General features: G+C 39.4%; 1 protein-coding gene across 1 annotated transcript; it reads left to right on the top strand.

The window, feature by feature from the left end:
- The first annotated feature begins 942 nt into the window (after positions 1-942).
- Positions 943-2,970, top strand: LOC146887716 (uncharacterized). The gene is made up of 2 exons (XM_085670361.1): positions 943-1,861; positions 1,946-2,970. Exons 1-2 carry the CDS (start codon positions 943-945, stop codon positions 2,968-2,970), a joined length of 1,944 nt encoding a protein of 647 aa, XP_085526487.1.
- The last annotated feature ends 11,771 nt before the right edge of the window (positions 2,971-14,741 follow it).

A 14,741-nucleotide genomic window follows, 5' to 3' on the forward strand; every position in this document is an offset into this window, starting at 1 on the left:
TCGTTAGTTTAAATTAGTCACTAATTACGCAAATATTTAGTATACACGAGTCTCTTGGGAAACGATATCCCGGTCTTACCGGTTACTACTTTCACGACTTGGTACACTTGCCAAAGTCTTAACAAGTTTTTGGCGCCGTTGCCGGGGACCCGTGTCTAATACTAGACTTTTGTGTGATTTCTGACTTATTTAGACTTAAATTCTTTTGTGCATATTTACTGTTTTTGTTTACTTTTATACGCACATTAATTTTGGGCTAACTTGTAGTTCGAGCTTGCTTTTGTTGTTGCTCTATAGTTTATGCAGGGTAGGATCCGTACAAGGAAGACTGCATCTTCAGAACCACTCCTTGTTGATCCCGAGATAGAGAAAACTGCCCGCAGAAACAATAGTGCCACAAGGAGAAGAGGAGCTCAAGCACAACAAGTTGCCCATCACTCTTCTGCTTCAGACACTCTTTCATCTACTTCTCATAATCCTGATCCTTTTCCAGAAGAAGAAATGGCAGACAATCCTCATGGTGATGGTAGAGGTCGTGAAAGATGCACGTTGGAAGATTATGCAGCGTTCACAGGCCATATTAACTTCAACAGTATTGCTAGGCCAGCTGTCAATGCCACCAACATGGAGATGAAGCCAGCTCTTATTCATCTGGTGCAGAGTAATCAGTTCAATGGCCTGTCTCATGAGAATCCTTACACTCATCTGGCCACATTCTTAGAGATATGCAATACTGTGAAGATCCATCAAGTTCCTGATGAAGCCATACGACTGAGTCTCTTTCCATTCTCACTAGCAGGACCCGCAAAAGCCTGGCTGAATTCTTTTCCTGAAAATAGCCTCACTAACTGGGATGATGTGGTTGCAAAGTTCTTGAGCAAATATTTTCCCCAGTCCAAGGTTAATAAGGGAAAGTAGGAAATCTCGGCATTTCAACAAGATATGGATGAATCCTTGGGCCAAGCATGGGATAGATTCAAGGGACTGCTGAGGAAGACTCCCATTCATGGGTTTGATCAACCTATACAGCTTACTCTTTTCTTGGCAGGTCTTAAATCCCAATCAAAGTTGATGTTAGATGCATCTGCCGGTGGGAGTATCAAGTGGAAGACGCCAGAGGAAGCTTATGAGTTAATAGAGAATATGGCCGCCAATGATAATGAAGCTTACACTGAGAGAGCCCATTCTCAAAAGAAGGGTATTCTAGAGCTTCAATCTCAAGATGCTCTATTGGCTCAAAACAAGATTATGACTCAGCAGCTGGAGACCCTGATGAAGAAATTGTCACAACTTCCTCAAGGGCTTCAAAATGCCTCTATAGCTCAACTCCAACAAGTGCAAAGTTGTGAGTTATGTGGAGGAAATCATACCAATGGGCAATGTGCTATGCCAAGCACATTTCAAGAGGAAGTTAGTTATATGGGCAATCAAGGCCGACCAGGGAACTATAATCAAGGATGGAAACCTCACCAAAACATGGGCCAAGCAGGACCTTCCAATAGGCCCCCACATCAGCAAACTTACCAACATCCCTCTCTGACTGACAGAACCTCAAAGCTTGAGGACATGATGCAACAGTTCTTGCAAATGTCAATTCAAAATCAAAAGAACACTGATGCATCAATAAAAAACTTGGAGGTGCAAGTGGGGCAATTAGCCAAGCAATTGGCTGATCAACAAGGAAGTTCTTTTTCCGCCAACCCCAAAGAGCAATGTAAGGCCATCTTCACTAGAAGTAGAAAGGAGGTTGGATTAGATTTTAAAGAAAAGGACGAGGCTAGAGAAAAGAGAAAGAATGAAGAAGAGATTCAAAAGGAAGAAGTTGATGAGGAGATTGTTGTGGAAGAAGAAAAGAATAAAAGTGAAGAGAAGGATAAAGAGAAAAGACAAAAAGAGAAAGTTTTTGTGAAACCCCTTCCCTATCCTCAAAATCCTTCAAGAAAAGAGAAAGAGAGACAATTAGCTCGCTTCAAAGACATATTCAAGCAGCTTGAGATCAAGATTCCCTTTTCTGAAGCACTGCAACAAATACCTTCTTATGCAAAGTTCATGAAGGAATTCCTTGGCAAAAAGAAGAAGTACATAGAAGAGGAAACTATTGAAGTGCAAGGGAATTGTAGTGCCATAATTCAGAAAAATCTTCCTCCAAAATTCAAGGATCCGGGTAGCTTCACCATCCCCTGCACCATTGGAAATCAAGATATGGGGAAAGCTCTTGTTGACTTAGGGGCTAGCATTAATCTTATGCCCCTATCTATGCTTAAAAAGATTGGTGGTCTCGAAGCCAAGCCAACAAGGATGACCTTGCAGCTAGCAGACAGCTCCGTCAAATACCCCTATGGTGTGGTGGAAGATGTGGTGGTGCAAATAGATAATCTTAAATTCCCAGTTGATTTTGTGGTGATGGAAATGGAGAAAGATGAAGGGGTACCACTCATTCTTGGGAGGCCATTCATGAAGACAGTCAAGGTTGTTATCAATGTGGATGATGGAACGCTAAAATTGAAAGACCAAGATGAGGAGGTGACGTTCAATGTTTTTGAAGCGGTGCAAGAATCAACTGATGAAGAAACTAGTCTTAAGGCCATCAATGAAGTCTTATCTGTGACTAGTAGACCGTGGCAAGCTTCTAAGTTGCTTGGAAAGTGTTCAAATTGTTTCTCTGCAAAAGTGAATGAAGAGAGGGAAGAGAAAGATGATGCTCTAGTTCACCACCACTCTTTGATGGGGACTAATGGACTTAGACCTGGCCAACCAATTGTGATGAGAAAGGAACAGTTGAAGATTTCTCCTAGAAGATTCAAGTCAAAATGGGCAAGGTTGTGGATTATTAGAGACATCAAAGTTGATGGAAGGATTGAAATTGAAGCTCCTTATTCTAGAAGGACTAAATTGGTGACTAGTGATCAATTGAAGCTGTATAGGTGTGAGGTTGGGAAGGAGCACACCAAAAGCAACAACAAAGCTTAAACGCCTTATTCGTCAGGCTCGTGACATTAAACAAGCGCTTCCTGGGAGGCAACCCAGTGCTCTAAACTCATTCTAGCTTTTCATTTTCGTTTTTGATATAGCTTTGTGTTTTTATGCATGTGTGAAGTGTGTTAGTATAGATTGTTGTGTTTGAATTGATGTTTGAACTTTGTGCTAATTTTGTTGCATGCATTTGTGAATTTGTGGAAGCATAGTCTTCATGCATAGCTAGTTTTAGGATGTGATAGCATGTGATTGTGTTCAACTTTTGTGCATCATAGAATGTGGTAGTTTAAAATTGGTTGTTTGTGAGAATAGTAGTAACATAGCTTGTGTAGTGAATTTGTGTTTTAAGTTAAGTGTGCATGTGTTATGTGAATTGAATGTTTTGCTTGAGTGTGAATGCTTGGTTTGAAGTTGAAAAGCCTGAAAAAGTATGTGTGCAAGAGTGAAAGGTTGGTGGGAGCAAAATAGAGTCAAAGCCAACCCAATAATAACCCAAAAACACAAAAAAATTCCAAGACTGCAGTAATCGCCTGGCGGTTCACTCCCTCCCGCCAGGCGCCACCTGAAAAATTGACCCTTGGAAGCACTGCAGAACCAAGCCGCCTAGCGGCTCCCTAGCGCCCGCCTGGCGCTACACCAGAAAAACAGCTCTAGTGGCAATTTACTGGTATACCGCCTGGCGGCGCGTGACCTACCGCCAGGCGGTACTGCTGCGCGAGCTGATTGGCCCTTTTTTTTAAATGTGTTTTCGAGCTGGCCCAATCCCTTACCCTAAGTTCTCTCTCGCCTGGCGCCGCAGTCCTCTCATCTCTCACGCTTTCACTCTGACCAAACCCTAATCTCCCATTTTCACTCTCTAATTCCCCATCCCTCTCTCAAATTCAAACCTTAACCCTCAATCCCTTCCCATTCTCTTACTCACACTCACTCTCTTTACTCCCGCCAGGCGCAGTTACTCTTACCACTCCACCTTTCTCTCGCTACTCTGCCTCCTTTCCACGCACCAACCACTCTTCACTCTCATCCAACCAACAACTCTTGCATTCCTCTTGTGCATTCAACTCAAGTAAACTTCTTCCTTATGCTATTTTCATTTTAGTATCTTTGATGTTTGTTTTGTACTCCATTGTTGATTCAATCGCTTAGGGTTTATTTTGATTTCATTTACTCAGTGTTTCTGTTTCTAATTGAGTTTATAAATTCTTGTGTGTTGTTCTTGGGGTGCCACTGTTTTGCTCCTATGCTGTCTATGCCTCGTTGTTTTCCAAAACCATGGCTGCCAGTTTTGTACCACCTGGCGGTGGCCATTTTGGCCTGTTTTTCCGCCAGGCGGTGGCGCCTAGCAGTGCTCCTGTCGCGAGCAGGCGCCTGGCGGCAGTTTTCGTGGGGCCAGGCGGTGGCCCCTGTTTTTTGCTCTCTTTTTCCCATTTTCATTCAATTGCTGTTTGGATTTTCAAAATTTAGAGCTGCATTAGTTTTTGGCATCTGAATGAACCTACATTTTGTTGCTCTAATTTAGTCTTTAGATGCAATTAACTCTCTTTTTGATTGAATCTCTCACTCCAATGCTAACTTTAAATTGCCTCTTTGTACCAATGTTTATTTTGCAGATGGCATCCTCCTCAAATCCCAAAAGAATGAAGACCACCGTTGGCAACCCTTCAAAAGGGCAAAAGCGAAAGGAGAGAATTTACTCTCATTACTTCCTTACAAAGGATAATGAGGACCGCTTCCAAGTGGTCATGCAACGAAAGTTGGTGGCAGAGAGGAAAGTGATTCTTAAGCCCGGGGAGGTCAACGAATTTCAGCTGGAGTTGATCAGGCGTGGCTGGGAAAGGCTGGGTAGCTATCCTAGCACTTTTAGTGTAACCCTGGTGAAGGAATTCTATGCTAACGCCAAGGTTACCACCTCAGCAACCCCCACCTTTCTCAGTTATGTGCGGGGGAAAAGGGTGCCCTTTGATGTTGACACGATTAATGAGTTTTTGGGCACCCAGCTGGCTGATGATGTGGAGTGCCAATTTTCAGTGTTGGATGATGAGGGCGTGGCGCCTGGAGAGCTAATCCAAGCACTCTGCTTGGCGGGTGAAGGATTTCACAGGGGCACGATTCAGAGAGGTTCCCTTCACCCCTTGGCCCGCTTCTGGTCAGCATTTGTGCACGCCAACATCTCCCCGTGCTCCCATGTGTCTGATCTTACGGAGGGACGCGACACCATTCTATACACCATCCTGACTGGTCGGGTGATGGATGTAGGGCAATTCATTGCCAATGAGATCCACCGGTGTGCTAACGCTGCTGGCAAGGCCGCTCTTGGCCATCCCTCTCTCATCACCCATCTTTGCAGCCTGGCAGGGGTGGACATTTCTGTACCTCCGTTGGAGAAAGCAACGCAGGACTTGGACTTTTCATATTTTCAGAGGTTCTGCTCAGTTGCTCCCAGACCCAGGAGGCACCATCAGCCACAGCCAGAGGCTGAGCCAGAGCCCGAGCCCGAGGCAACTCCCACCATTGACATGCGGTTGCAAACTTTGGAGGCCAAGCTCGATCACCTTCAGCTCCTGGAACCCCAGATGCAGGCCTTATACCGGATGGGGATGGCCAATGCTGACATGCTTAGGGGCATCTCCCTAACTATTCCTGAGTTGCACACCCCATCAGCTGAGGAATTTGCTGCCAGTGTTGCTTGGCCTGGGGCCTAGGCCACTACTACTGGGGGAGGTGGAGCCTCAGCTGCTGCAAAGGATGAGGATGAGGATCTAGACGCAGAGGGCGAGGATGACGCCTGAGCACTTGGAAAGAATGATTCACTTTTTGCAGGACTTGTTTTGTTGATAGTCCTGATTTATTTTATGCTTTTAGTTTTCAGTTTTAACTTTCTTTTGATAGTATTGATCTTTTTAGCATAGTGTAGAACTTTGTAACTTGGTTGTGGTGAACTAATCTTTTGCATTGAATTACTACTTTTCATGATCATCTTTTGTGCTTGTTATGAAATGATGTTGAATTAGCTTGTGAGCATGAGCTTGTGGTTGTTCTCATTTTGATATAGTGATGCTTGAGTTTAATTGTGATCAATGATTTTGGCATATGTTGACAATTGTGGAACCCAAATACCCTGTGAGAGGTTGTGCCCCAGAGTTGATTTGTGTGAATGCTATCACTGTGGACTCATAATTGACTTTGCTTGAGTTCAATTGCTATTCATTGACTTGCATGCTACAGGTGATCAAGGCCATCTTTCTTTCTTGTTACATAATTGAGCCAATCCTTTTTAAGTTGATTTCTCTTGCAAATCCTTTGAGTCTTCTTTGCGCCTTAAAGATAATATGTGCCATTCCTTGAACCTTGAGTATAGTGAAGATATTGACTACCTCACTTTGAGCTTGAGAGAGCAAATGATTGTTAGTCATGAGTATGGTTCAAGTTTGGGGGAATTATTGCTGATACAAGGGAGCATGAGAAAATTTGTAAAGTTTTTGGTCCAATTCAATTCAAAAAAAAAAAGAAGAAAAAGAAAATTGGTGCAAGCAAGTTGGGAATTAGTTTCATTGGTTCAATAGAGAAGGGAGAAAAATACTTTCATGATTTGATTAGTTGCTCTCTTAGCTCAAAGTACTTTTGTTATCCTGAAAAACCAAATTTCCTTCTTAGCCTAGCCACGATACAAGCCATAAAAGACCTTGTGATGATAGCATGCTTGTGAAAGTATTAGACATTTTGAACAAAAAGCAAAGTTAAATTGTGTGACATTGTGATGGTAGAGAGAATGTTGTTTATATCCATACACTAGTGGGCTTGAGTGAAACACTTGTTCTTGTGAGAAGTGGTTCCCATTGATCAAGGAAACATTTTGCCATGATTGTTGATCCCTTATAAACTCTTGCATGCACTTGTGATATTTCTGTTTTGTGAACACCATAGCTTTAGTTTGCCTTGCTAATGAAACACATGTGCTACACAATCTTTCAAATAAGAGCAAGCACAATTGACATATGTTTTCTTGATTTGCTAGATCATTGCAATTGTGTTGTTCATCTAGGCCAAGTTACCTTTTTGCTTGAGGACAAGCAAGGTTTTAAGTTTGAGGGAGTTGATAATGTTAGTTTTTACCATTATCCAAGCTATATTTCATTAGCAAAATCATCTCTTCCAAAGCTTTTAACCTACTTAATCCTCAATTTTACCTTACTTTTGTAAATAAATACATTTTGGGTTACATTTATCTAAATATACCACTAATCCCCATTTTTTGTGTCCTTTTTGTAGATGGGAAGCTTTGTCCAAAAATCCAGATTAATGAGTGACCCGGAATAGCAAGGAGAAGAAGAAAAATGTCAATAGGAAGTGCCTGGCGACACGAAGCAAGCGCCAAGCGGAACAGACCGCCAGTCAAGCGCCAACCAAGCGCCAGCCAGGCGCCCTGTTACGAACCGCCTGGCGGTAACTGGACACCGCCGGGCGGTAGCTGCCAGTTTTGCCCCTGTTTGGTGGCTTGCGCCTGGCGGTGAGACCCTTCCGCCAGGCGCCCTTTTTCGCTGATGTGTCAAGTGACCCCTTTTTCTTCTGTTTTCGCGGAGGGAATCTCATCTTTGGCATTTTGGAGGCACGAAGAACACATTTGGAGAGCTTTGAGGAGTGCTAGGGCTTGTGGGAACAGCTCCATCTTCTTCTTTGTATCTCTTTCTCTTCCATCTCTTCCATTTTTAAGCTTGAGCTCTCCATGGCAATGGAGAGCTAAACCCATTTTTGTTGGGGTTAGATGTAGCCACGAAACTCTTGTGTAAATGCAAATGTTTTGATTATTTATATGACTCTTTCATTAATTGCTAGTCTTCTTATTTCTTCACTTAAAGCTTGCACTGATTTAGCCATCTCTTGCATGATTTTTGGTTCATGGGGTGTGAAAATATCTTTTGAAACCTAGATTTGGAATAAGAGAACTCAATGGAGCTTGTACCTAGGAATGGGGCTTGACCCATTAGTTGTCTTAAGCCTTTGTGCATAAAGCAAATTTGCTTATTAAGAGTTCAAGGAATTGACTTTTAATAAGGAAATTTAGGCTCAATCTATTAAGGAATTAGGGTTTGAGTAATATTGTGGGTTGGCATTAGCATATTAATGAAGAGGATGTTAAATTGTAGTTGCATGAGAGCATAGTTGGTGAATTCTAACCCCGGCAATATCAAGTCATATCATTTCTAATCTTTTCCATTCACTAAGTGCCTTTAACTTCCAAAGTTCAATTTTAATTATTTATGCAAAGTTTAATTTCATACATTAAAACTCAAAATATGGATTTATTAGTTAGTTTAAATTATTCACTAATTACGCAAATATTTAGTATACACGAGTCTCTTGGGAAACGATATCCCGGTCTTACCGGTTACTACTTGCCCGACTTGGTACACTTGCCAAAGTCTTAACAATAATAAAGGACTATGAAGAAGCTTCCTTTTTAAACATGGAAGTTGGTGTGTTTCATTCACATGCTTATCCTTTAGTTCCTGTAAAATGACATCACAAACTGTAGAAGAAAAAACATTGACGAATAAACTTTCTCTAGTTCAATTTCTTTTTCTTTATTTTCCCTTCCTTCTGCAGTTTATATTACTTCTTTTTCTACTCTTTCTTTTTCTGTGTTCTCCTTCAGCCTACGTTGATCCTTACTGACTTGTCTTGGTGTCATAAATTTCTTCTTTTTTGATGTCCCTCATGCCTCAAATAAAGGAAACGTTCCTCAAGATGGAGTGTTTTAAAACGTAGCCATGCCTATCCTAAAAAAAGATGACAAGAGTCCATGGGAGCAATATCACATAATACTTCTTTCACACATTGCCATGTACTGAATTTGATTCATGCTTGATCCAGATGAAAGGTTGCTGGTAACTGGAGTTTCTCCACCAATCTTTGGCTCACAACAGTATTTTCGCTTCCGTAATCGAATGCAACTAAACATGGATGGCCTTCGGTTAAACACTTTGTATAATAAACTTCCTTTCCTATTCTCAATCTAGATAGCCAGGTTCTGAATACCAAATGATGTGAATCCACAGGGTTCGATTCGTTTGATTGATTTATCATTGTTGGAATGTTAACAAGCAAGAAATTGAGAAATTATTTAAAACGAGAAAATGGAAACATAAAAGAAGATGGAACGGAAATTGATAGACATCACACTTCGAAGAATGGAAGATAAGCCTAAGAGTTGAAACACACAAAGGGATAAAGGACCTTTGATTGTACTCATGGATTCTTCAATCATTGAAGAACTTAGGAGAATCACTCTCACTAAGATAGATGAGATAAAACTTGTTTATTTTCTGAATAAAACTCAGCTTGCCTTCATTGATGAAAATGGTTCAACTTATATAGGAGCTTTAACCATCAGAATTACAAAAGACACATAAATTTCAATATCATCCCGCTTAAAGCTATTAATTAATGATCCAGTCAAGCTAATGACGATGCGCTACTTACTGGTTGATTTTAACTGAAATTAAGGCTACAAAAAGTCATCCACCTTGATATGTAACAATAAATCATTCCATGCATTGTCTTTGACGAATTTGCTTCTTATCGACGAACCAAATGCATAATAAAGCACTTTGAACAAGCTTCCTTTTTAAACATGGAAGTTGGTGTGTTTCATTCACATGTTTATCCTTTTGTTCCTGTAAAATGACATCACAAACTGTAGAAGAAAAAACATTGACGAATAAACTTTCTCTAGTTCCATTTCTTTTTCTTTATTTTCCCTTTCTTCTGCAGTTGATATTACTTCTTGTTCTATTCTTTGTTTTCCTTTTTCTCCTTGAGCCTACGTTGATCCTTACTGACTTGTCTCGGTGTTATAAATTTCTACTTCCTTTGATGTACCTCATGCCTCAAAAAAGAGAACGTTCATCAAGATGGAGTGTTTTAAAACGAAGCCATGCCCATCCAAAAAGAAGATGACAAGAGTCCATGGGAGCAATATCACATAATACTTCTTTCACAGATTGCCATGTACTGAATTTGATGCATGCTTGATGCAGATGAAAGGTTGTTGGTAACTGGAGTTTCTCCACCAATCTTTGGCTCACAACATTGTTTTCGCTTCCGTAATCGAATGCAACTAAACATGGATGGCCTTCGGTTAAACACTTTGTATAATAAACTTCCTTTCCTATTCCAAATCTAGATAGCCAGGCTCTGAATACCAAATAATGTGAATCCATAGGGTTCCATTCGTTTGACTGATCTATCATTGTTGGAATGCTAACAAGCAAGAAACTTGAGAAATTATTTAAAACGAGAAAATGGAAACATAAAAGAAAATGGAACGAAAATTGATAGACATCACAGTTCCAAGAATGGAAGATAAGCCTTAAGAGTTGAAACACACAAAGGGATAAAGGACCTTTGATTAAACTCATGGATTCTTGAATCACTCAAGAACTTAGGAGAATCACTCTCACTAAGATAGCTTACATAAAACTCGTTCATTTTCTAAATAAAACTCAGCTTGCCTTCATTGATGAAAATGGTTCAACTTATATAGGAGCTTTAACCATCAGAATTACAAAAGACACATAAATTTCAATATCATCCCGCTTAAAGCTATTTATTAATGATCCACTCAAGCTAATGACGATGCGCTACTTAATGGTTGATTGTAACTTAAATTAAGGCTACCAAAAGTCTTCCACCTTGATATGTAACAATAAATAATTCCATGCATTGTGTTTGACGAATTTGCTTCTTATCGACTGACCAAATGCATAATAAAGCACTATGAACAAGCTTCCTTTTTAAACATGGAAGTTGGTGTGTTTCATTCACATGCTTATCCTTTTGTTCCTGTAAAATGACATCACAAACTGTAGAAGAAAAAACATTGACGAATAAACTTTCTCTAGTTCCATTTCTTTTTCTTTATTTTCCCTTCCTTCTGCAGTTTATATTACTTCTTGTTCTATTCTTTCTTTTACTTTTTCTCCTTCAGCCTACGTTGATCCTTACTGACTTGTCTTGGTGTCATAAATTTCTACTTCTTTTGATGTACCTCATGCCTCAAAAAAGAGAACGTTCATCAAGATGGAGAGTTTTAAAACGAAGTCATGCCCATCCCAAAAGAAGATGAGAAGAGTCCATGGGAGCAATATCACATAATACTTCTTTCACAGATTGCCATGTACTGAATTTGATGCATCATTGATGCAGATGAAAGGTTGTTGGTAACTGGAGTTTCTCCACCAATCTTTGGCTCACAACATTATTTTCGCTTCCATAATCGAATGCAACTAAACATGGATGGCCTTCGGTTAAACACTTTGTATAATAAACTTCCTTTCCTATTCCAAATCTAGATAGCCAGGCTCTGAATACCAAATGATGTGAATCCATAGGGTTCCATTCGTTTGACTGATCTATCATTGTTGGAATGCTAACAAGCAAGAAATTTGAGAAATTATTTAAAACGAGAAAATGGAAACATAAAAGAAGATGGAACGAAAATTGATAGACATCACAGTTCCAAGAATGGAAGATAAGCCTAAGAGTTCAAACACACAAAGGGATAAAGGACCTTTGATTGAACTCATGGATTCTTGAATCACTGAAGAACTTAGGAGAATCACTCTCACTAAGATAGATGAGATAAAACTTGTTTATTTTCTGAATAAAACTCAGCTTGCCTTCATTGATGAAAATGGTTCAACTTATATAGGAGCTTTAACCATCAGAATTACAAAAGACACATAAATTTCAATATCATCCTGCTTAAAGCTATTAATTAATGATCCACTCAAGCTAATGATGTTGCGCTATTTAATGGTTGATTGTAACTTAAATTAAGGCTACCAAAAGTCATGCACCTTTATATGTAACAATAAATAATTCCATGCATTGTGTTTGATGAATTTGCTTCTTATCGACTGACCAAATGCATAATAAAGCACTATGAACAAGCTTCTTATCCACCAGATGCATTGTGTTTTATGTTCTAACCTTGTCTTGTGTAGCTATCTTTGAATGGTCCACATAAAAACAATGCTGGCAGAAACTGTTCACGATTTTAAAAGATTAAACTGCACCTCCTCAGTTGTCCAAAAATTACGTTCTTGTTGTCAAAAGAAAGCTCTGTTAGTCTAGTTTTTAAAAAAAAAAGAACCAATGCATTTGGAGTTCTGTGGAGAGAGTTATGATTAAAATAGTAAGCAAAGGTCAGAGCTGCCGAGATCACCGCGAATCAACATTTTTCAGGTTATGTTGGGCAGTTTTGGCTACTGTTTTTGTTACTCTTCTTACTCCTAAATGTTTTTGGATAACATGTCTTTGTGTGCTTAATCATTGACCTTCATTTCCAAAAGTTTAAATGCATGATAACTATATGTTTGAGTCTTTAAATGTGCCTAACTTTTGCTTGAGTCATATGTCATACGCTAGCTTGAAGTTTTCTTATTCTTGTTATTCCAAGTATTTGAATATTGCATTCACCTTATGTCTTGTTTGATGTATGCTCCTTGGACTTGATTTTGGCCTAAAATTTGGGAACTAAAAGTGTCCAAGCCACCCAAAACACCTTTCTCATCATTTTGTGAAACTAGTTTTTGAAAGAAGAAAAATTTTGGTACACTTTTACAATCTTACTAAGAGCAAGATGGCTCTTTGATGAACCAAAAGTGTGTTTGTCACTAAGTGTTATGCTACTAGTTTTCATGCTTGAGAAATGGGTGATATTGGCAAATTAGTTTCATTCTTTGACTTGGTTATGATCTTTCTTGGTGTATGCATGATTTAGGACTAGGAATGCATGTTCAAGTATTTTCCATGTCATTCTTATAATGTGCTTTTCTTGTTTTAGTCTTGTTAAAAGTTTGTCTCAAACTTTTCTTCTTTAGAGTTTAGCATTTCTTGTTTTTGTGCTTTTCTTGATTGTCTTTAGGTACTCTTGGTTTTGTCATAGTAAGTTTGTCTTCTTGAAATTCTTGAGTGTTTGAACCGAGCCACTTGTACGCAAGAAAAGGATTTTTGAACAAAGTTTTTTCTTCACTCCTTGGAGGAGCTTTGAGTGTAGCCTTGCCTTGTTACTTTGGGAGAGTGATGTAAACACTTGGGTCACATTTTGGGTTGGAATTGGTCTCGGTTTTCATGTTGTCTAACCCCTAATTCATTTATTTTGTCTCGGATTTGAGTGTTTTTGTTGTAGGAATCATGGCAAGTTCATCAAATGCACCTACACCAAACAAAAACAATACATTAATGAGATTGCTTCGGGATTTGGAGTTGTCTAGGAAGGAGGCCTTTGAACAATTGAGAAAAGACAAGGAGCAAAGTGACCTAAGAATCCAAGAGCACATTCAAAGGCTTGAAGCTAAAGAGCAAGAAAGAGGGGCTAGGAAAAGAGGGCATTTTAGGCGCAACCCATCACAAGAGAAGCAAACACCAAAGATTCCTAAGTTCTATGGAGGAAGTGATCCCAAAATCTTCCTTGATTGGGAAGCTAAAGTTGATCAAATTTTCAATGAAAATCATGTAAAGGATCAAACACAAGTTGATCTAGTAGTGTTAGGATTTTTTGAGTATGCCAAAACTTGGTGGCATAAAGTTTGTAAAACTTATGACCAAGGGCCACCCGCGGCTTCTTGGATGGACATTAAAACTCTTATGCGCACTAGATTTGTTCCTCCCTCCTATAGGAAGGAACTTCTTTTGAAGCTCCAAAGGCTTCACCAAGGTCCTATGTGTGTGAGTGAGTACTTTAAAGAATTAGAGTCTCAAATGTTTAGGGTTGGAATAAGAGAAACTAACAAAGAAAAAATGAAAAGGTTTGTGAATGGTCTTAGGAGAGACATACAAGACCAAGTAGAGTTGTATGAGTACTCCACTCTTCAAAATGTTTTCACACTTGCTCTTAGGATTGAAACTCATTTGAAAAGAAAGAATAGGGCAAGGAAGAGTTACTCACCCAACCACTGCTATAGTCACTCATGGAAGGGAAAAGCTAAAGAGAAACATGATAAATTTCCTTCTAAGTCTCACCAAGCACCATCAAGTAAAAATAAGTTACCAAGTGGTCACACTCACCATTCCACTTCTCAAAGATCAAGTTCCATTAAATGTTTTAAATGTTTGGGGTATAAACATATTGCTTTGAATTGCCCAATCAAGAAGACAATGATCTTAAAGAAGAGTGATGATGAGAGTGAACATTTTTCTTCCCCTTTTCCCCAAAATACTTCTTCCCACACTTCTTCAATTGAAAGGACTAAACCCTTTGAAAATGGATTGTTAATGGTAAGGCGCCAACTAGGGCAAGTTCCCAAAGAACTTGATCCTTCTCAAAGACAAAACCTTTTTCATGGAGGGTGCCTTATCAATGACAAGATATGTCACTTCATCATAGATAGTGGAAGTTGTGTAAATATGGCTAGCCCAAGGGTGGTGGACAAGTTTGGCTTGAAAACAATTCCTCATGTCAAACCCTACAACCTATCATGGCTTAAGGAAGAAGAAATAAAAGTAACTAAACAAGTCCTCATTAACTTTTCAATTGGCAATTTTAAGGATGAGGTATTATGTGACATTGTGCCTATGGAAGCCAACCATATTTTGCTAGGTAGGCCATGGCAATTTGATAGAAAAGTTTTTTATGATGGCCATGCAAACACTTATGTTTTCTCCTCCCTAGGAAAGAAGTTCACAATCCTACCTCTCCCACCTCCACAAGAAAATGAGGACAAAAATAAAATAAAAGATGAAAAAGAAAAAGAAAAAGAAAA

This window comes from Vigna unguiculata, chromosome 3 (genome assembly GCF_037176805.1).
Source record: "Vigna unguiculata cultivar grain cowpea cultivar isolate G323 ecotype 2 chromosome 3, ASM3717680v1, whole genome shotgun sequence".
Taxonomy (NCBI): domain Eukaryota; kingdom Viridiplantae; phylum Streptophyta; class Magnoliopsida; order Fabales; family Fabaceae; genus Vigna; species Vigna unguiculata.